The 23,282-nt window shown below is 43.4% G+C and overlaps 1 protein-coding gene across 1 annotated transcript; it reads left to right on the top strand.

The window, feature by feature from the left end:
• The first annotated feature begins 1,175 nt into the window (after positions 1 to 1,175).
• Positions 1,176 to 11,033, top strand: LOC121309759 (kelch-like protein 40). The gene is made up of 6 exons (XM_041242936.1): positions 1,176 to 2,851; positions 4,801 to 4,961; positions 6,673 to 6,780; positions 7,515 to 7,700; positions 9,762 to 9,908; positions 10,848 to 11,033. Exons 1-6 carry the CDS (start codon positions 1,679 to 1,681, stop codon positions 10,957 to 10,959), a joined length of 1,887 nt encoding a protein of 628 aa, XP_041098870.1. The 5' UTR covers positions 1,176 to 1,678; the 3' UTR covers positions 10,960 to 11,033.
• Positions 11,034 to 23,282: the final 12,249 nt, after the last annotated feature.

Raw genomic sequence — 23,282 nt, 5'->3', positions numbered from 1 at the left:
CTCTGTACTGTATATTATTGTATTCACTCTGTACTGTATATCACTGTATTCACTCTGTACTGTATATTATTGTATTCACTCTGTACTGTATATCACTGTATTCACTTTGTACTGTATATGATTGTATTCACTCTGTACTGTATATCACTGTATTCACTCTGTACTGTATATTATTGTATTCACTCTGTACTGTATATCACTGTATTCACTTTGTACTGTATATTATTGTATTCACTCTGTACTGTATATCACTGTATTCACTCTGTACTGTATATTATTGTATTCACTCTGTACTGTATATTATTGTATTCACTCTGTACTGTATATCACTGTATTCACTCTGTACTGTATATGATTGTATTCACTTTGTACTGTATATTATTGTATTCACTCTGTACTGTATATTCATTGTATTCACTTTGTACTGTATATTATTGTATTCACTCTGTACTGTATATTACTGTATTCACTTTGTACTGTATATCATTGTATTCACTCTGTACTGTATATTATTGTATTCACTCTGTACTGTATATTATTGTATTCACTCTGTACTGTATATCACTGTATTCACTTTGTACTGTATATTATTGTATTCACTCTGTACTGTATATCACTGTATTCACTTTGTACTGTATATTATTGTATTCACTCTGTACTGTATATCACTGTATTCACTTTGTACTGTATATGATTGTATTCACTCTGTACTGTATATCACTGTATTCACTTTGTACTGTATATTATTGTATTCACTCTGTACTGTATATCACTGTATTCACTTTGTACTGTATATGATTGTATTCACTCTGTACTGTATATCACTGTATTCACTTTGTACTGTATATGATTGTATTCACTCTGTACTGTATATCATTATTGTATTCACTTTGTACTGTATATGATTGTATTCACTCTGTACTGTATATTATTGTATTCACTTTGTACTGTATATGATTGTATTCACTCTGTAGTGTATATCACTGTATACTAATTATATTAATTATCTGCAAGTCCTTACTAACTGTAGAATGGCTGTTTGCACACTGCATGAATTGTGGGTTCCATGTTTATCTGCCAATGTTCATACTAGCATTGTAAAACTGAACAAAAAATTGAGTAAATATTAACATACTTTGAGAGAATACACATGGATATTACAGCATGATATTGTAGTGGTGTGATCTTCATGCTGCCGTGTGGGTCAACTATGTCGTCCCCAAGTGAGTTTACATGTTTGGAGGATTAGCAGGCCCGCTGTTTGAGAAGTCCAGGGAATCACAAATATCCAATAATGGAACACTTATGACTCTCTGTTTTTTCATGTTAAGCTTCAATCTTTGGAAAACACCGTCAGTGGGGCCCCGCATGTCTCTGGCAACACTCACTGATCCCTGACTCCTGGCCATGATGTCAGAGAGACTGTGCTGGTGCGAGGGCTCCTCCCCTGCAGACAAGCTCAGCTGTTCCCCTCTGCCTGATTGATGCTGTGTCTAAAAGGAGCTCTTCTTTCACATGCACCAGTATGGATTCCTCGGCTTTGCGCAGCCCGAGCTATAAATAAAACCAGGCTGGGCTTTATGAAGAACTGTGACAGCTGGACCTGCCAGTGATCCTGCTTTCTGCAGCTCCCAGAGGTCTGAGCAAGCGCACTTCTCCTTTCTCAGCTCAGCTTTGTATGAGACTCAGCACTGCTGGATCAAGAGGACTAGGAAGTGTATTACCACTTCAATTAAAAAACAACAAAACCACCATGGCTCTGCCCACAGACCCGGCAGAAGAGCTGCGCATATACCAGCAAACCCTTCTTCAAGATGGACTCAACGACTTGCTGGAAAATGACAAGTTTGTCGACTGTACCTTAAAAGTCAAGGACAAGAAATTTCCCTGCCACCGGCTCGTGCTGGCAGCTTGCAGTCCTTACTTCCGGGCCATGTTCCTGTCTGAAATGGAGGAGAGCAAGCAAAAGGAGATAGTCCTGGAAGATGTGGAACCTGAAGTGCTGGGGAGGATCCTGAAGTACATCTACACATCAGAGATTGAAATAACTGAGCAGAACGTCCAGGACATCTTCTCTGCAGCCAACATGTTTCAGGTGCCCTCTGTCTTCACCGTGTGTGTTTCCTTCTTGCAGAAGAGGCTCAGCTTGAGTAACTGCCTGGCTATCTTCAGGCTTGGCTTGATGCTGGATTGCGCCCGGCTAGCCATAGCTGCCAGGGATTTCATCAGTGATCGCTTCCAGCTGATATCAAGAGACCAGGACTTCGAGCAGCTATCAGCCAGCGAGCTGGCTGCCATCATCTCCAGCGACTCCCTCAACGTTGAGAAAGAAGAAATCGTCTTTGAGGCCGTGATGAAGTGGGTCTCTAATGATAAGCAGAACAGGCTTGCAAGTCTGACCGATCTCTTTGACTGTATCCGTTTCCGTTTGATACCCAAAAATTACTTTGCGAGCAACGTGGAGACGCACGAGCTCATCAAGTCCACCCCGGAGCTTGTCAAGAAGCTGCAGATGGTGAAAGACGCTCATGAGGGCAAGCTTCCGAACGTCAAGCAGACGGGAGATGAGAAGACCGGGGCTGAGGAAGAGGAGGAACATCTTCTCCCAGGCATCCTGAATGATAACATGCGCTTCGGCATGTTCCTTAAAGACTTGCTGTTCATGATCAGTGACACAGGAGCGGTGGCCTATGACCCCTTAGGAAACGAATGTTACATTGCCTCATTATCAAAACAGATTCCTAAGAATCACTGCAGCTTGGTGACAAAGGAGAACCAGATATTTGTGGCTGGTGGAATCTATTACAATGAAGAGGACAAGGAAGACCCACTCAGTTCCTACTTCTTACAGGTACGAGGTCTGCGCTGCTTTTCACATAGAAACAGTTTGAAAACGTGTCGTTCTTAAAATAGGAACTGATTCTTCATTTGAAAACATTTCAACTGTGTTGCAGACTATTTTATATAAGGTGTAGTCATCTGAGTAACTGCTAAAACAGCTGTGCAATTCTACTGCAAAACAAGAACAGATTAAAGGCATGAAATTGGTAACAGGTATGCTCTACTGTAGAATTACCAAAAATGTAAGGCTTTGCACTCATTACATCAAGAGAAACCAAGGGCAGGATTTTCAAGAGGTCGTAAATGAGAACTCCAGGCTAAATCAAGAAGTCGGTGTGCAGCTCTGATTTGGGCATTTTCAAACGATCCTTATGCCTATTTCAGTATTAAATAATCGTGCTAATGTGATTTCCGAAATTATGTTGATTTTCGAAATAATGTTAAGAGCTGACCTCTACTGTAGATTTTATTTGATTTATACAACTGAAATCTTGGTATAGAAAACAGCATATTAGATATTACAATAAAGGTTCCTTAGGCGATTACGGATTTGCAATGCGTCCTTGGCTTTAACATCTGTGTCTTATCCACTCAAGAACAAAGAACAAGATTACAAGGGCACACAGATCCACGAGGAATGTGATCCAGATCATTGATATGGATTTTCCTAGACGAATTTGTAATATTGTCAGACTCTGCCCACACTGTATGTAGAGTGTACACTTTCACACGTTCGTATGCATGTAAAATGTAAGTGTTCGGTGGCTAATCATGTTGAGTTTATTTATTGTGGAGGCCAAAGAGTACCAGAGAAAATGCATGATTAGAGGAATTCACCAAACAATGAATTATAAACACATTGTGTATTGGGTTAGGGGGTTGTATCGTCATTTTAAAAGCTGAGTAAACATATAATGAAGTGTTCCACACATGGTATACATGTATACTATCTAACAACTACAAATATAAACGGCACTTCAAATGTATTTATTTATAGCCTACAATCATACATACAGTACTAAATAAAGACACAAGTAGATGCAAGCATAAGAAAATAAAGTTATACAAAAAATAGATATTCCCATTGTTTTTTATTTCCATTTGGCTGCTGTTCGCTGGTGGGACAGTAGTCTCCCTGTACGCTATTAGTTTCCAAAACAGCCAATTACACGTCCATTCATTTTTCTTGATCTCGTTAACATGCATTTTTATTAACGAGTTCCCCTTATCAAGTAGTTGAGACAGGAAGTGATGCAGGTGACCTATGACAATTAAGCTTTTTAACGAGAAATGCGTTCATTAACGACCTCATCGACTCAATTTCAAAGCATTAACGGATTGATTTAATTAACACATTTCATTTGAAAATCACTTGCTGCTAAAGCTCTCGTTACTGTATCACGAGTTCAATACAATAACGCTGGTGTTTGAGAATCGCTTGCTGCTAAAGCTCTCGTTACTGCATCACGAGTTCAATACAATAACACTGGTGTTTGAGAATCGCTTGCTGCTAAAGCTCTCGTTACTGCATCACGAGTTCAATACAATAACGCTGGTGTTTGAGAATCGCTTGCTGCTAAAGCTCTCGTTACTGCACCACGAGTTCAATACAATAACACTGGTGTTTGAGAATCACTTGCTGCTAAAGCTCTCGTTACTGCACCACGAGTTCAATACAATAACACTGGTGTTTGAGAATCACTTGCTGCTAAAGCTCTCGTTACTGTATCACGAGTTCAATACAATAACACTAGTGTATGAAAATCCTGCCCAAAGTGTCTTCTGCATAGCATATGACCTTAACCATTTTAAAACGGGCCATATAACGTGGTAATCAAGGGCTGGTTTGTTATTATTATAATTCAATTATTTAGCAGACACTTATATCCAAAGCGACTTGCAGAAATGGAAGGGCAGAGCAGTCCCCTTGAAGGAGAGTGTTTATTGTCTGTGTTGCAGTACGACCATCTGGACTCAGACTGGCTGGGGATGCCCCCTCTGCCTTCCCCCCGCTGCCTGTTCGGTCTGGGGGAGGCAGAGAACTCCATCTTTGTCATCGGAGGAAAGGAACTGAAGGAGGGGGAGCGGACGCTGGAGACTGTCATGTGCTACGACAGACAGTAAGTTGTTAGGATGCACGGTCCAGTCTGGAAACAGCACAGCGATGTGATGATGCACGCTCCTGTCTGGAAACAGCACAGAGGTGTGATGATGCACGGTCTTGTCTGGAAACAGCATAGTGATGTGATGATGCATGGTCTTGTCTGGAAACAGCACAGCTGTGTGATGATGCCCTGTCCTGTATGGAAACAGCACAGCGATGTGATGATGCACGCTCCTGTCTGGAAACAGCACAGCGGTGTGATGATGCACGGTCTTGTCTCCTGTCTGGAAACAGCACAGCGGTGTGATGATGCACGGTCTTGTCTCCTGTGCACGCTCCTGTCTGGAAACAGCACAGAGGTGTGATGATGCACGGTCTTGTCTGGAAACAGCACAGAGGTGTGATGATGCACGGTCTTGTCTGGAAACAGCACAGCTGTGTGATGATGCCCTGTCCTGTATGGAAACAGCACAGCTGTGTGATGATGCATGGAAACAGCACAGCGGTGTGATGATGCACTCCTGTCTGGAAACAGCACAGAGGTGTGATGATGCACGGTCTTGTCTGGAAACAGCACAGCGGTGTGATGATGCACGCTCCTGTCTGGAAACAGCACAGCGGTGTGATGATGCACGGTCCTGTCTGGAAACAGCACAGCGGTGTGATGATGCACGCTCCTGTCTGGAAACAGCACAGCGGTGTGATGATGCACGGTCTTGTCTGGAAACAGCACAGCGGTGTGATGATGCACGCTCCTGTCTGGAAACAGCACAGCGGTGTGATGATGCACGGTCCTGTCTGGAAACAGCACAGCGGTGTGATGATGCACGCTCCTGTCTGGAAACAGCACAGCGGTGTGATGATGCACGGTCTTGTCTGGAAACAGCACAGCGGTGTGATGATGCACGGTCCTGTCTGGAAACAGCACAGCGGTGTGATGATGCACGGTCCTGTCTGGAAACAGCACAGCGGGTGTGATGATGCACAGAGGTGTGATGATGCACGGTCTTGTCTGGAAACAGCACAGCGGTGTGATGATGCACGGTCCTGTCTGGAAACAGCACAGCACAGCGGTGTGATGATGCACGGTCTTGTCTGGAAACAGCACAGCGGTGTGATGATGCACGGTCCTGTCTGGAAACAGCACAGCGGTGTGATGATGCACGCTCCTGTCTGGAAACAGCACACGGTGTGATGATGCACGGTGTCTGGAAACAGCACAGCGATGTGATGATGCACGCTCCTGTCTGGAAACAGCACAGCGGTGTGATGATGCACGCTCCTGTCTGGAAACAGCACAGCGGTGTGATGATGCACGCTCCTGTCTGGAAACAGCACAGCGGTGTGATGATGCACGGTCCTGTCTGGAAACAACACAGCGGTGTGATGATGCACGGTCCTGTCTGGAAACAGCTAATAACAGACAATGGGGAGGGATGATTTGACTACGCTTTCATTAGAAGGTGCAGTGGATTAGTGTTGAGGAGGGGGTAGTGATAAGGGAGGGCAGAATTTTAGGGGCAGAAGAGAGACTGCACTGATTGAGTAGCTGTGGATGGGGTGGAAAATAGTCTTGGTCACTATACAGGTGGATTTGAGACTCCTGAGAGACTGCACTGACTGAGTAGCTGTGGATGGGATGCAATACAATCTTGATCACAATACTGTATAGGTGGATTTGAGACTGAAATGAATCAGCAATGAAACTGGATGTATTCTCTGTTTAGGTCCTTCAAGTGGGGCGAATCAGACCCTCTTCCATACGCCGTGTATGGGCATGCAGCCGTGTCACACAGCGGACTGGTCTATGTGATCGGAGGCAAAGGCAACAGCAAGTAAGGAACAGATCAGTCTATTTGTAGTCTGTTTATTGGATTGTTTATGGTCTTGTTAGTTATAATACTTATTAGAGCATAATCATATTGAACATATAGCTATGCTATTGACAAAGGGTTAAATAAAGACACAAGTCTGGCTGAAGAAACTACAGACGTGACTGATCAGTGTGGCCATATGGATCAGGGAGGCAGAAACCAGCAGGGATCCTGATTATCAGAGAAAAGGCAAATGATATGTAACCCCCATATATGATGAATCTGTGCCTCTTATAAACCCAGTTTAACATGGATCAAAGTTAAAGACACTGCAAATCATAACCATTGTTATCAGTAGCAGACTCTGATCTGATGTTATATTAAACATCTTCATATTAAACCCTGTCTACAGCTTGCTTACCTCATCTCACAAAATGAGTTACCCAGGATTCAGACAGAGTCCCACAACGCCAGAGACTTGCACAGGGGTTAAGGTGCTTGCATTGGGAGAGCTGCAGTACTGGTTACCTGTTCATGGGCAGCTTTCATCCTGCTGCATTGTGGGACTGTTAATGGGCAGTGTTGTGTGATTTAAAGTGATTGCACCCCCTGCTGGTGAGATTTGGTTCAAAGCTCTTTATATCGATCACTGGTTTCCTCCCAGTCTTCGTCCTGTTACCTGGGCTCGGGACTATAGGCTCCTGGTTTGCATCATGGATCCTGAGCCCGCACTGATGGTTTGTGTGTTTTGTCAGAAAATGCCTGAAGAGGGTGTGCGTCTATGATCCCAGGAAGTTTGAGTGGAAGGAGCGGGCCCCTCTGAAGACGGCTCGCTCTCTGTTTGGCGCCACTGTTCATAGTGGCAAGATCTACGTGGCGGCAGGGGTGACAGACACTGGGCTCACCAATACTGTGGAGGTGTACGACGCTGCCACAAACAAGTGAGTCACACGCGGGCGGATGAAGAACAGTGTTATATTTACATTTCCAAGACAAACACGAGTGAATGAGGCAAAACCTAGACTGTTTGATACTGTATGTGCTTCGCAGGCCAAACGAGAGAAGGGGACTGCTTTAAAACTAACAAGAACGAAGACACTGCATTAAAACTAACGAGAACGAGGACACTGCATTAAAACTAACGAGAGCGAGAACACTGCATTAAAACTAACGAGAGCGAAGACACTGTATTAAAACTAACGAGAGCGAGGACACTGCATTAAAACAACGAGAGCGAGAACACTGCATTAAAACTAACGAGAGCGAAAACTCTGCATTAAAACTAACGAGAGAGAGGACACTGTATTAAAACAACGAGAGCGAGAGCACTGCATTAAAACTAACGAGAGCGAGGATTAGGGTTAGCGTTAGGGTTAGGTTCAGGGCTAGGTATTGGGTTAGGGTTAGGTTCAGGCTTAGGTATTGGGTTAGGGATAGGTAGGAACTTTAGGTTCAAGGTTAGGGTTAGGTTCAGGCTTATGTATTGGGTTAGGCTTAGGTTCAGGGTTAGGGTTAGGTTCAGGGTTAGGCATTGCGTTAGGGTTAGGTTCAGGCTTAGGTATTGGATTAGGCTTAGGTTCAGGGTTAGGGTTAGGTTAAGGTTTAGGTATTGGGTTATGGTTATGTTCAGGGTTAGGTATTGGGTTAAGGTTGGAGGTTAGGTTTTAGGGTAGGGGTTGTTAAGGTTAGGGTTAGGGTTGGAGGTTAGGTTTTAGGGTAGGGGTTGTTAAGGTTAGGGTTATTTTTAGGGTTGGAGGTTAGGTTTTAGGGTAGGGGTTGTTATGGTTAGGGTTAGGTTTAGGGTTGGAGGTTAGGTTTTAGGGTAGGGGTTGTTATGGTTAGGGTTAGGTTTAGGGTTGGAGGTTAGGTTTTAGGGTAGGGGTTGTTAAGGTTAGGGTTAGGTTTAGGGTTGGAGGTTAGGTTTTAGGGTAGGGGTTGTTAAGGTTAGGGTTAGGTTTAGGGTTGGAGGTTAGGTTTTAGGGTAGGGGTTGTTAAGGTTAGGGTTAGGTTTAGGGTTGGAGGTTAGGTTTTAGGGTAGGGGTTGTTAAGGTTAGGGTTAGGTTTAGGGTTGGAGGTTAGGTTTTAGGTAGGGGTAGGGTTTAGGGTTAGGGTTAGGTTTAGGGTTGGAGGTTAGGTTTTAGGGTAGGGGTTGTTAAGGTTAGGGTTAGGTTTAGGGTTGGAGGTTAGGTTTTAGGGTAGGGGTTGTTAAGGTTAGGGGTTAGGGTTGGAGGTTAGGTTTTAGGGTAGGGGTTGTTAAGGTTAGGGTTAGGGTTAGGGTTGGAGGTTAGGTTTTAGGGTAGGGGTTATTAAGTTTAGGGTTGAGGTTGGGTCAGGGACAGGATAGCTTGATTTCGTAGAGGTGCTGAGCTCTGGAAGTGAAGGGTCTGAGTAAATGGCAAATGTCCTCGAATCACCTGATGCCCTCAGGACCCTTTCTTTGGGATATTCCTTTACGCTGCCATGATAGCCATATATAATGTGCCATGCCTCGAGGTGCTCCAGATTGGGTGCCTCAGTTGATGGGCGTTTCTGCCGGGTCTTAGTGGAGACTCCTATACTGACTAGTGATTATAGAAATACATTATTGAGAAATTAAAGTTGCCGTACTGCTGGAATGCGAGGGAGGCATTTCCCCGTCATCCCAATGTGGAAATTACACCGAGTCCATCTTCACTCAACAAAGCATTCCCGACTACCCTCAGACAGCTTTGTGAATGACAGTCTCATACACAGGAGGCTGTGTGGTCCAGTGGTTATAGAAAAGAGCTTGTAGCCAGGAGGTCCCCTGTTCAAATCCCGGCTCACTCACTGACTCTCTCACTGTGTGACCCTGAGCCAGTCTCTGAACCTCCTTATGCTCCAACGTTATTGTAAGTGACTCTGCAGCTGATTCACAGTTCACACACCCTAGTCTCTGTAAGTTGCCTTGGTTAAAAGACTCTGCTAAATAAACAAATAATACAGACAGCTCCCTGACTTACGTCTCTTCCTCCCTCCCTCAGATGGGAAGCCTTCACAGAATTCCCTCAGGAGCGCAGCTCCATGAATCTCATCAGCCTGGCTGGCAATCTCTATGCAATCGGAGGATTTGCCATGATGCCAAACGAGGCTGAAGAGCTGGTTCCGACTGAAATGAATGACATCTGGAAGTAAGTAATGAAAATGATACACATACACACACACCATCCATTTAGGTTGCTATAGAAATGGTAGACACCAGGCTCGTGTCCTGGCTGTGCGAAGCTGCTGGGATTCCAGAGTTAGCATTGCACTGGGGAGGCACAACCTGCAGGGACTGTTTCTCCTCATCGTAGTAAAACTGCAGTTAAATCGCTGCTGCACTATTTTAATCAACAAAAATAAATCAAAAAGTCAAACAAAAACTCTGCTCATAGAGCCAAAAATAAAAGTTCAAACAAAAACTGTTCAGGCTGGGCAGAGCCTTCACTGAATTTTGTAACACAAAACAAATTTAGCAACACAAAAACACTCACCCCAAAACACCTCCAACAAACAAAGGAATTTCACCCTTTTTTAAAGCATGTGGCTGGAGCCTAATTATCAATTACTCAATTAGCTCCAGCCACATTCTCGCATGTATTTTTGCAGGGATAGGAAATTAACCCCATCCCTGCCAACCACCACCAAATCACCACACAACAATATTTACAGACAGGGCCCTGCCCTGCCACAGGCGCCCAGTGACCTCAGAGCGGAGACCTGCAGGACTGGCCTTCTCAAATGAGAAGAGAATTGTGTGTGAAATATTTGGGCACTCTAAATTAAAATAAATACTGGCTGCAAAGCATGTCATTCAAGTGGTGAAGCAGGTGGTCGGACAGGAACGAGAGCACTGAAGGGGCGGGCACAATCTCACCCTGTAGTACCAGATATCATGTTTTCAAATGAAAATGTAAGTTCTGCCATACAATGTGTTTATTCTGCAAGTGCATATTTAAGCCTCGTAGTATATAGTGAATGGAGTGCTTGACATGCACATTGCTGATACTGTTGTGTAGCTACACTTTTCTTAAAGAGGAGTTAAAGGAGTCCCGTTACAACACTGCTTTGTAAATCCTGTCCCACAGGTATGAAGAGGACACTAAGCAATGGATGGGAATTCTGCGTGAGCTTCGCTATGCCTCCGGAGCCACTGTGGTGCCTGTGCACATGAATACCCTGAGACTCACCAAGATGTAGAGACAGCGTCAACATGACCCATCGCTTATTAATGAACACTCTGAGATTCACCAAGATGTAGAGACAGCGTCAACATGAACCATCGCTTATTAATGAACACTCTGAGATTCACCAAGATGTAGAGACAGCGTCAACATGACCCATCGCTTATTAATGAACACTCTGAGATTCACCAAGATGTAGAGACAGCGTCAACATGAACCATCGCTTATTAATGAACACTCTGAGACTCACCAAGATGTAGAGACAGCGTCAACATGAACCATCGCTTATTAATGAACACTCTGAGATTCACCAAGATGTAGAGACAGCGTCAGCATGAACCATCGCTTATTAATGAACACTCTGAGACTCACCAAGATGTAGAGACAGCGTCAACATGAACCATCGCTTATTAATGAACACTCTGAGACTCACCAAGATGTAGAGACAGCGTCAGCATGAACCATCGCTTATTAATGAACACTCTGAGACTCACCAAGATGTAGAGACAGCGTCAACATGAACCATCGCTTATTAATGAACACTGTGAGACTCACCAAGATGTAGAGACAGCGTCAACATGAACCATCGCTTATTAATGAACACTCTGAGACTCACCAAGATGTAGAGACAGCGTCAACATGAACCATCGCTTATTAATGAACACTCTGAGACTCACCAAGATGTAGAGACAGCGTCAACATGAACCATCGCTTATTAATGAACACTCTGAGACTCACCAAGATGTAGAGACAGCGTCAACATGAACCATCGCTTATTAATGAACACTCTGAGATTCACCAAGATGTAGAGACAGCGTCAACATGAACCATCGCTTATTAATGAACACTCTGAGATTCACCAAGATGTAGAGACAGCGTCAACATGAACCATCGCTTATTAATGAACACTCTGAGATTCACCAAGATGTAGAGACAGCGTCAACATGACCCATCGCTTATTAATGAACACTCTGAGACTCACCAAGATGTAGAGACAGCGTCAACATGACCCATCGCTTATTAATGAACACTGTGAGACTCACCAAGATGTAGAGACAGCGTCAGCATGACCCATCGCTTATTAATGAACACTCTGAGACTCACCAAGATGTAGAGACAGCGTCAACATGACCCATCGCTTATTAATGAACACTCTGAGACTCACCAAGATGTAGAGACAGCGTCAACATGACCCATCGCTTATTAATGAACACTGTGAGACTCACAAGATGTAGAGACAGCGTCAACATGAACCATCGCTTATTAATGAACACTCTGAGACTCACCAAGATGTAGAGACAGCGTCAACATGACTCATTACTCGAGAGACTTGCAGCGCAGTCTTTCTGTGCTCTTCTGTCACCACAACTCTTTTGTTGGCTCATTAGCTCGTCTTTCCAAAACATCCCATAATCCATTTTTTCACAACTGAGAAAGTTCTGTTTAAAAAGGTAAACCCAGATGCACAGGGCATTTGTATAGCAATTGTAAAACCATCTGATTGAAAGCAAAACTCAAGGTCTCACTTAGGCAGAGGTTTTTGGAACAATATGTGTCCTTATTCCCTAAATGACAAAATAATGCCAGTAAATTTAATCTAACATGTACTTACATGACTCTGTAAAGCAGGAAAGAGACAATGACAATACGTACCTCCTTGGAGGAGTGAACATCTGCCTTCAATCTGCTCTCACTCACAACCAGTGTACTGAACTCTACATTTAGTAATGCAGTATCCTGACCAACAGAGGTCCCCATGACTCAGAAAAGGCTCATCTTTACATAAAAAAACAAATGGCATGTAGTGCATTTATTTCCCCATTAGAGGTCAGTGTATTTCAATAACAGCTAAAATAACCAAATCAATATTGCAAGTGCATTACACAAGTGTGTGGATAGATGAAACTGAAAGCAGGAAAGAGACAATGCTGGTTCTCTGTTTCTGCAGGGATTCAGTTCAGCACCACTCACAGAGAGCTGCTGTTCTGTTTCTTCAGGGATTCAGTTCCTGACCAACAGAGGTCCCCATGACTCACAAAGGCTCATCTTTAGCTAAAAAAACAAATGGTTCTGTTTCTGCAGGGATTCATTTCAGCATTAGAGCACAGTGGATTTCAATAACAGCTAAAATAACCAAATCAATATTGCAGTGCATTACACAAGTGTGTGGATAGATGAAAGACACACAGGGGCCTGCTGGTTCTCTGTTTCTGCAGGGATTCAGTTCAGCACCAGTACAGGGAGCTGCAGTTCTGTTTCTGCAGGGATTCAGTTCAGCACCAGCACAGGGAGCTGCAGTTCTGTTTCTGCAGGGATTCAGTTCAGCACCAGTACAGAGAGCTGCAGTTCTGTTTCTGCAGGGATTCAGTTTAGCACCGGCACAGGGAGCTGCAGTTCTGTTTCTGCAGGGATTCAGTTCAGCACCGGCACAGGGAGCTGCAGTTCTGTTTCTGCAGGGATTCAGTTCAGCACCGGCACAGGGAGCTGCAGTTCTGTTTCTGCAGGGATTCAGTTCAGCACCAGCACAAGGAGCTGCAGTTCTGTTTCTGCAGGGATTCAGTTCAGCACCAGCACAGGGAGCTGCAGTTCTGTTTCTGCAGGGATTCAGTTCAGCACCAGCACAGGGAGCTGCAGTTCTGTTTCTGCAGGGATTCAGTTCAGCACCAGCACAGGGAGCTGCAGTTCTGTTTCTGCAGGGATTCAGTTCAGCACCAGCACAGAGAGCTGCAGTTCTGTTTCTGCAGGGATTCAGTTCAGCACCAGCACAGGGAGCTGCAGTTCTGTTTCTGCAGGGATTCAGTTCAGCACCAGCACAGGGAGCTGCAGTTCTGTTTCTGCAGGGATTCAGTTCAGCACCAGCACAGGGAGCTGCAGTTCTGTTTCTGCAGGGATTCAGTTCAGCACCAGTACAGAGAGCTGCAGTTCTCACATTTGGATTCTGAAGCACAGAGTTGCCAGCAGCAGCTTTTCTTCCCTGTTCTTTCACAATACAGTACGTGCCAATGCTTGGATCTTGTTTCCACTCTTGTTTAGTAACTGTTCTAGTTTCTGTGTGCAAACACACATGCAAAGCACTCCGAGATACTGTGGTATGAAAGATTCTAAAATCCATCCACACACACTTGCAGTAACTAATACTGTGTTTTTAAAACAGAGTGCCATTGTGTTGAAACACAGAAAAACAAACCTTTGTGAAATGTTTAACTCCCAGAAGCTTCCACAAGCAGCCCACTGTTGAAAGAGCCAGCCCCTGCCGAGCGCGAGTTCCTCTTCCCTTCAGAGGGGCAGCTCACCTCTCTTACACTGACGGCTGGAGAGCCTTTTTCACAAGGGGTCTAACTTTACAATTCAACTACTTATTTATGTATTTCTTTTCTATTCCAATTTTATAAAATTGTAGTTTTAGACCCTTTATTGTTCTAATTCTACAAACTAGCTTTTTATGTTATTTTTTCTAATTTTACAATTCAACCCAATTTTTGTATCTCTTAATTTCTGTTTTATCGAATTCTGTATTAGACTGCTTTGAATTGAACGGCTGAACTTTTCAATGTGTGTGTGTGTGTGTGTGTGCATGTGTGAGAGTGAGTGCGAGTGTGTGTGTGCGTGCGTGTGTGTGTGAGAGAGAGTGCGTGTGTGTGAGTGTGTGAAAGAGGTACGCAGCAGGATAACAAAATAAAAAACCCACACATGGTCACAATAGGAGTTGAATAATATATATCTATATTGTTTAATACTGAAATGATTCGTTTTGCTCTCTTTCCTGTGTTACAGACACTATACACTAGGCAGTACAATAAATGACACAGAATATAGACTGATATTATTAGCAGCTCTAGACACCATCATCCTTGTATTGTATAGTTTATATTACCATGACAGCTTCATTCTACATGTAGTCTATGTACACAAGAGTTAACTAAGACATTGTGTTACCTAGTAAAACAGAATTAGCATACGGAGGACCGACACACACATCTCATTGGTTTACTGGACTGGAGTGGGGTGGTCTGGGATCAAAGTTCAGTGTCCTGGAATCCCTTAGGCTTCCAAAATATGGAATTTATTTTCCTATACCTTCAGTTCTGCTCTTTAATAAAAGTCACTAGTAACCGAGTCAGACACAAAAAGCATGTTTTTCTTTCTTCTCTAAAATAAAAGTTGAACACATTTGTTTTTCTATTCTGCAGCATTTGTAAAGTGCTTCAAACATTTGGAATGCCGAGCTCCCCCAGATTGTATTCCTTGTCTAATACGTTGTTCCTTTGGGATATTTCATTCATTGCCCTGGTGCAGTAGTTCATGAACTACCACTAAACAAAACATTCAGTACCCAACACATTGTAGTGCGTAACGTCTACAGCTAGCCTAAACCACAGCGTTGCATTACTGCAATTCACAACCCTTGCATTGTAGTGCGTAACATCTACAGCTAGCCTAAACCACAGCGTTGCATTACTGCAATTCACAACTCTTGCATTGTAGTGCGTAACATATACAGCTAGCCTAAACCACAGCGTTACATTACTGCAATTCACAACCCTCGCATTGCAGTGCGTAACGTCTACAGCTAGCCTAAACCACAGCGTTGCATTACTGCAATTCAAAACCCTCGCATTGCAGTGCGTAACATCTACAGCTAGCCTAAACCACAGCGTTGCATTACTGCAATTCACAACCCTCGCATTGCAGTGCGTAACATCTACAGCTAGCCTAAACCACAGCGTTGCATTACTGCAATTCACAACCCTCGCATTGTAGTGCGTAACATCTACAGCTAGCCTAAACCACAGCGTTGCATTACTGCAATTCACAACCCTCGCATTGCAGTGCGTAACATCTACAGCTAGCCTAAACCACAGCGTTGCATTACTGCAATTCACAACCCTCGCATTGCAGTGCGTAACGTCTACAGCTAGCCTAAACCACAGCGTTGCATTACTGCAATTCACAACCCTCGCATTGCAGTGCGTAACATCTACAGCTAGCCTAAACCACAGCGTTGCATTACTGCAATTCACAACCCTCGCATTGCAGTGCGTAACATCTACAGCTAGCCTAAACCACAGCGTTGCATTACTGCAATTCACAACCCTCGCATTGCAGTGCGTAACATATACAGCTAGCCTAAACCACAGCGTTACATTACTGCAATTCACAACCCTCGCATTGCAGTGCGTAACGTCTACAGCTAGCCTAAACCACAGCGTTGCATTACTGCAATTCACAACCCTCGCATTGCAGTGCGTAACATCTACAGCTAGCCTAAACCACAGCGTTGCATTACTGCAATTCACAACCCTCGCATTGCAGTGCGTAACATCTACAGCTAGCCTAAACCACAGCGTTGCATTACTGCAATTCACAACCCTCGCATTGCAGTGCGTAACGTCTACAGCTAGCCTAAACCACAGCGTTGCATTACTGCAATTCACAACCCTCGCATTGCAGTGCGTAACATCTACAGCTAGCCTAAACCACAGCGTTGCATTACTGCAATTCACAACCCTCGCATTGCAGTGCGTAACATATACAGCTAGCCTAAACCACAGCGTTACATTACTGCAATTCACAACCCTCGCATTGCGGTGCGTAATGTCTACAGCTAGCCTAAACCACAGCGTTGCATTACTGCAATTCACAACCCTTGCATTGCAGTGCGTAACGTCTACAGCTAGCCTAAACCACAGCGTTGCATTACTGCAATTCACAACCCTTGCATTGCAGTGCGTAACATCTACAGCTAGCCTAAACCACAGCATTGCATTACTGCAATTCACAACCCTCGCATTGCAGTGCGTAACATCTACAGCTAGCCTAAACCACAGCGTTGCATTACTGCAATTCACAACCCTCGCATTGTGGTGCGTAACATCTACAGCTAGCCTAAACCACAGCGTTGCATTACTGCAATTCACAATTCTTTATTTACGTTGTAGCGTTTCACAATTCAGGGGCACAAAACACAGCAATGTCCAAAAACAAACCAATTTCTCAGGCTGGGCTCTGAATGTTCCTTTTGGTTTTGGGTACAAAACCCACAGAAAATCAGTCATTTGGGGAGACCGACAACCCCCTACTAGCAGCATAAAAACCCAAATAACAAACTTCCTTAAAAAAAATCAGAGCAAAACCAAAGAATATTACTCTAGAAACTCCAATAATAATAATAATAATAATAATAATAATAATAATAATAATAATAATAATAATAATAATAATAATAAACCAGGTGACTATGTTTACAGGCTCAGGCACAGACATGCTATTAGTGAGCAAGACAAACAAGACCATGTCTCTGCTCTTTCTTCTCCCCACAGCTCTCGCAGCACCGCTATACAAAGACCCCCGTCCTCAAATGAAAATATAACCATATACTTCAACGCCACACAGTGGACAAATCTATAGTGCAGTTTTACTCCTCTGCGTTTAATGAGTGAAATACTGGATTCAATGAGCCTCTTCTCCCTCAGTCTCTACAAAGTGATATATTGGATTCAATGAGCCTCTTCTCCCTCAGTCTCTACAAAGTGAAATATTGGATTCAATGAGCCTCTTCTCCCTCGGTCTCTACAAAGTGAAATATTGGATTCAATGAGCCTCTTCTCCCTCGGTCTCTACAAAGTGATATATTGGATTCAATGAGCCTCTTCTCCCTCGGTCTCTACAAAGTGAAATATTGGATTCAATGAGCCTCTTCTCCCTCGGTCTCTACAAAGTGAAATATTGGATTCAATGAGCCTCTTCTCCCTTGGTCTCTACAAAGTGGTATATTGGATTCAATGAGCCTCTTCTCCCTCAGTCTCTACAAAGTGAAATATTGGATTCAATGAGCCTCTTCTCCCTCAGTCTCTACAAAGTGAAATATTGGATTCAATGAGCCTCTTCTCCCTCGGTCTCTACAAAGCCTTTTCTCCCTCAGTCTCTACAAAGTGCATTGGATTCAATGAGCCTCTTCTCCCTGAGTCTCTACCATTATTCAATGAGCCTCTTCTCCCTCGGTCTCTACAAAGTGAAATATTGGATTCAATGAGCCTCTTCTCCCTCGGTCTCTACAAAGCTGGTCAGCAACGACGTCATAGTAACTCTGAAGCCATTACAATAAGCAGATATTCCCACATTCATGGGTGTGTTTAGTGCATGTTTCTAAGTATTTGGTGGCTGCGCTAATCAAGTTGAGAATGTATTTCTCACACACTATCAACTAGATTACAGGTAGCCACTGAATACTTAGAATAAACACACCCGTGATGTGGGCTTGTCACCTGACCAAAACATGTTAAATGTACAAAAAGACATATCTGCTCCTCCCATTTACATGTGACAATATAAATACATACAAGGTTAATACAACAGAGAAACTGGGACGACTTAACAACGTGACTGTTTCCGTGATGCAGCGTGCCTTGGCTTCTTTGTAACATTTATAAATATATACATGTACAAACTGTCTGGGTCTGTGGACATGTATCACTCAGTGTGTCAAGCCAGGCATGCAGCTAAAGATGTCAGGTTTAGACCACATGAGTGCAGATTGTGCACTAGCCCCTGCCTATAGTGTAAGTTGTGGTCATGTGGTCAGATGCCAAATTTATGAGGTATGAACAACATACACTGTACATGGAAACATAGGTTTTAGAATTTCTTCACATCATTTCGAGAACACCGCACTGGCAGGACTGAACTGAAGAATTTCAAATCAACCCCCACCCTTCATAAAAGCAAAGTTCTATGAAAAAAAAGAAAATGTACAGAAAAAACCACGACACAAGGTTGCCTGCAGCTCTGATAGTATTATATATTACTACCACCTGCCAGCAAAACTAACACAGGCTCTTTAGCATTTCAATTGTCCAAGAGGATCCTGAATTTCAAAACCTTGAGACTGCCTTTGTGTGTGTGTGTGCCAATTATTACAGAAAAACATTCTTACCACTGCTGCCTTACACATGTAACAGCAAGCATGCATTTCACCACAGCTCGACAGTCTGAAGGGTTTCATTTTATTCAAATTCATTTTTGAAATACATTAATCAACTAAGGTGTTGCTCCCAAAACAGTTCCACTGCCTACCATATGGATATGCCTTCTAATCATCCTGTTTCATGTGCTTCTGTGATGAGAATCCCTTATGCCTTCTAAACACCCTGTTTCCTGTGCTTCTGTGTGATTAGAAACATTAGAATTAGATAGGCACAGCTGCAATATGATATTTAGAAGGAGAAATAGCAAATAACAATTAGCACCCAGGGTAGCGACATGCCCTAAGAGTCAACACCCAGGATCTGTTACTGCAAGAGACAGCAACCAACAGCCAGGATCTGTTACTGCAAGAGACAGCAACCAACAGCCAGGATCTGTTACTGCAAGAGACAGCAACCAACAGCCAGGATCTGTTACTGCAAGAGACAGCAACCAACAGCCAGGATCTGTTACTGCAAGAGACAGCAACCAACAGCCAGGATCTGTTACTGCAAGAGACAGCAACCAACAGCCAGGATCTGTTACTGCAAGAGACAGCAACCAACAACCAGGATCTGTTACTGCAAGAGACAGCAACCAACAGCCAGGATCTGTTACTGCAAGAGACAGCAACCAACAGCCAGGATCTGTTACTGCAAGAGACAGCAACCAACAGCCAGGATCTGTTACTGCAAGAGACAGCAACCAACAGCCAGGATCTGTTACTGCAAGAGACAGCAACCAACACCCAGGATCTGTTACTGCAAGAGAGTTCTCTCTAGCCTTGTACTGTGCAATATTGCAAATAACATCAGCTTTCAGCATTTGTTTATTAGGCTCAATTCTAACAAACAGTACCAGCTTGGACAGATCGGGAATGCTGATTAGACCCCTGTATTTTTCAACATGCCAAGCAATACCACAGTTCACAAACTGAGAGAAAAACAGGTGTGAGTAATGACGAGTGGAAATGAGACACATCGCATAGCTGTAACGCTCTTTGTGATAGCAGACAGCTGCAAACTATGCGTAATTGAGGCTGTTTCTTTGTAAATGCAGATTTATTTGCTGTTTTATTTTTTGTCAGATTGAGGGTGGGAAATGTGGACTGCATCTTAAATTCAAAGGAATATGGTAACAGGTTAAAAATGCTCCAAGAAATGACAAAGTAGCCTGTCCTCAAAGAACAGTGACACCTGATGGTTTAAGATGGGAAGTGCAAGCAGAACAGTGTTTAGCTTCCTGCAGTTACCCTTACAGTACGAACCAATCGCATGTGTCCGCTGCCAACTGCTTTTATACACCAGCATCTGCATCACAGTACATCCATCGCATTGTAAAAGTCAAGCGATAGCTGTACTAGCTGTGGCCTCTAACAAGGAGGTGTGAGGAGGGGTCAAGTGCCAAGGTACTCCACAAATAGAACTACAAAAACAAACAGCTTAACATAAGCAAAATGATTCGGGATTAGGAGTACAAAGCAACTTACCGTTTGCCATCCCTCAGCAAATCAAACCGTTTGCCTTTTAGAGTCACTTTTAAGACTGTAACATTTTCCAAGCTTAAAAAACCGTTTCATGATAGAGAGCAGCACACTTTCTCACACTGCACTGTGCACTGCACAGCTTTCTTAGAGAACACACTGCACTGTGCACTGCACAGCTTTCTTAGAGTACACACTGCACTGTGCACTGCACAGCTTTCTTAGAGAACACACTGCACTGTGCACTGCACAGCTTTCTTAGAGTACACACTGCACTGTGCACTGCACGGCTTTCTTAGAGTACACACTGCACTGTGCACTGCACTGCTTTCTTAGAGAACACACTGCACTGTGCACTGCACAGCTTTCTTAGAGTACACACTGCACTGTGCACTGCACGGCTTTCTTAGAGTACACACTGCACTGTGCACTGCACGGCTTTCTTAGAGTACACACTGCACTGTGCACTGCACGGCTTTCTTAGAGTACACACTGCACTGTGCACTGCACGGCTTTCTTAGAGTACACACTGCACTGTGCACTGCACTGCTTTCTTAGAGAACACACTGCACTGTGCACTGCACGTCTTTCTTAGAGAACACACTGCACTGTGCACTGCACGGCTTTCTTAGAGTACACACTGCACTGTGCACTGCACAGCTTTCTTAGAATACACACTGCACTGTGCACTGCACGGCTTTCTTAGAGTACACACTGCACTGTGCACTGCACGGCTTTTAGAGTACACACTGCCCTGTGCACTGCACGTCTTTCTTAGAGTATACACTGCACTGTGCACTGCACGGCTTTCTTAGAGAACACACTGCACTGTGCACTGCACGGCTTTCTTAGAGAACACACTGCGCTGTGCACTGCATGGCTTTCTTAGAGTACACACTGCACTGTGCACTGCACGGCTTTCTTAGAGTACACACTGCACTGTGCACTGCACAGCTTTCTTAGAATACACACTGCACTGTGCACTGCATGGCTTTCTTAGAGAACACACTGCACTGTGCACTGCACAGCTTTCTTAGAATACACACTGCACTGTGCACTGCACTGTGCACTGCACTGTGCACTGCACGGCTTTCTTAGAGTACACACTGCACTGTGCACTGCACGGCTTTCTTAGTCCTCACTTCATAGATGGCACTGAATGCCTGTTTTACAGAAATGCTGCCGAGGATTCTAAACAGCACTCCATCAGCATCACTGGAAATGATGGATGAACACAAAATAATGAGATCACAACATTTAGTTATTGCAATGCAATATATGCTTGCCCTAGACACAGTATTATTTGTTTATCGCGGGAGCATTACAACTGAGTTCTCAACTTATCCTACTGCACATGTCTTTAAAGTGATTAATTAATAAAACAAGAAAACAGAGCTTCCTATTGTGGCTGCTGTACTTCTCCTCAGCCACATTATACAGTCCTGTATACTCTTCTACACAGCCACAGTTATGCCATTGCACTTTATGAGATTTCCAGTTAAACGTTTGTTAGAGTCCTCAGTCTACACCTTTTCTCTTATTCAATTCTACTACACATTGTAAAGTGATCCTGTCTCTCATTGATTCTACTGCACATTGTAAAGTGATCATGTCTCTCATTGATTCTACTGCACATTGTAAAGTGATCCTGTCTCTCATTGATTCTACTGCACATTGTAAAGTGATCCTGTCTCTCATTGATTCTACTGCACATTGTAAAGTGATCCTGTTTCTCATTGATTATACTGCACATTGTAAAGTGATCCTGTCTCTCATTGATTCTACTGCACATTGTAAAGTGATCCTGTCTCTCATTGATTCTACTGCACATTGTAAAGTGATCCTGTTTCTCATTGATTCTACTGCACATTGTAAAGTGATCCTGTTTCTCATTGATTATACTGCACATTGTAAAGTGATCCTGTCTCTCATTGATTCTACTGCACATTGTAAAGTGATCCTGTTTCTCATTGATTATACTGCACATTGTAAAGTGATCCTGTCTCTCATTGATTCTACTGCACATTGTAAAGTGATCCTGTCTCTCATTGATTCTACTGCACATTGTAAAGTGATCCTGTTTCTCATTGATTCTACTGCACATTGTAAAGTGATCCTGTCTCTCATTGATTCTACTGCACATTGTAAAGTGATCCTGTTTCTCATTGATTCTACTGCACATTGTAAAGTGATCCTGTCTCTCATTGATTCTACTGCACATTGTAAAGTGATCCTGTTTCTCATTGATTCTACTGCACATTGTAAAGTGATCCTGTCTCTCATTGATTCTACTGCACATTGTAAAGTGATCCTGTTTCTCATTGATTATACTGCACATTGTAAAGTGATCCTGTTTCTCATTGATTCTACTGCACATTGTAAAGTGATCCTGTTTCTCATTGATTCTACTGCACATTGTAAAGTGATCCTGTTTCTCATTGATTCTACTGCACATTGTAAAGTGATCCTGTCTCTCATTGATTCTACTGCACATTGTAAAGTGATCCTGTTTCTCATTGATTATACTGCACATTGTAAAGTGATCCTGTCTCTCATTGATTCTACTGCACATTGTAAAGTGATCCTGTCTCTCATTGATTCTACTGCACATTGTAAAGTGATCCTGTTTCTCATTGATTCTACTGCACATTGTAAAGTGATCCTGTTTCTCATTGATTCTACTGCACATTGTAAAGTGATCCTGTCTCTCATTGATTCTACTGCACATTGTAAAGTGATCCTGTCTCTCATTGATTCTACTGCACATTGTAAAGTGATCCTGTTTCTCACTGATTCTACTGCACATATTAAAGTGATCCTGTCTCTCATTGATTCTACTGCACATTGTAAAGTGATCCTGTTTCTCATTGATTCTACTGCACATTGTAAAGTGA

This window comes from Polyodon spathula, chromosome 3 (genome assembly GCF_017654505.1).
Source record: "Polyodon spathula isolate WHYD16114869_AA chromosome 3, ASM1765450v1, whole genome shotgun sequence".
NCBI classification, from domain to species: domain Eukaryota; kingdom Metazoa; phylum Chordata; class Actinopteri; order Acipenseriformes; family Polyodontidae; genus Polyodon; species Polyodon spathula.
This window is presented reverse-complemented; position numbering and strand designations above follow the sequence as displayed.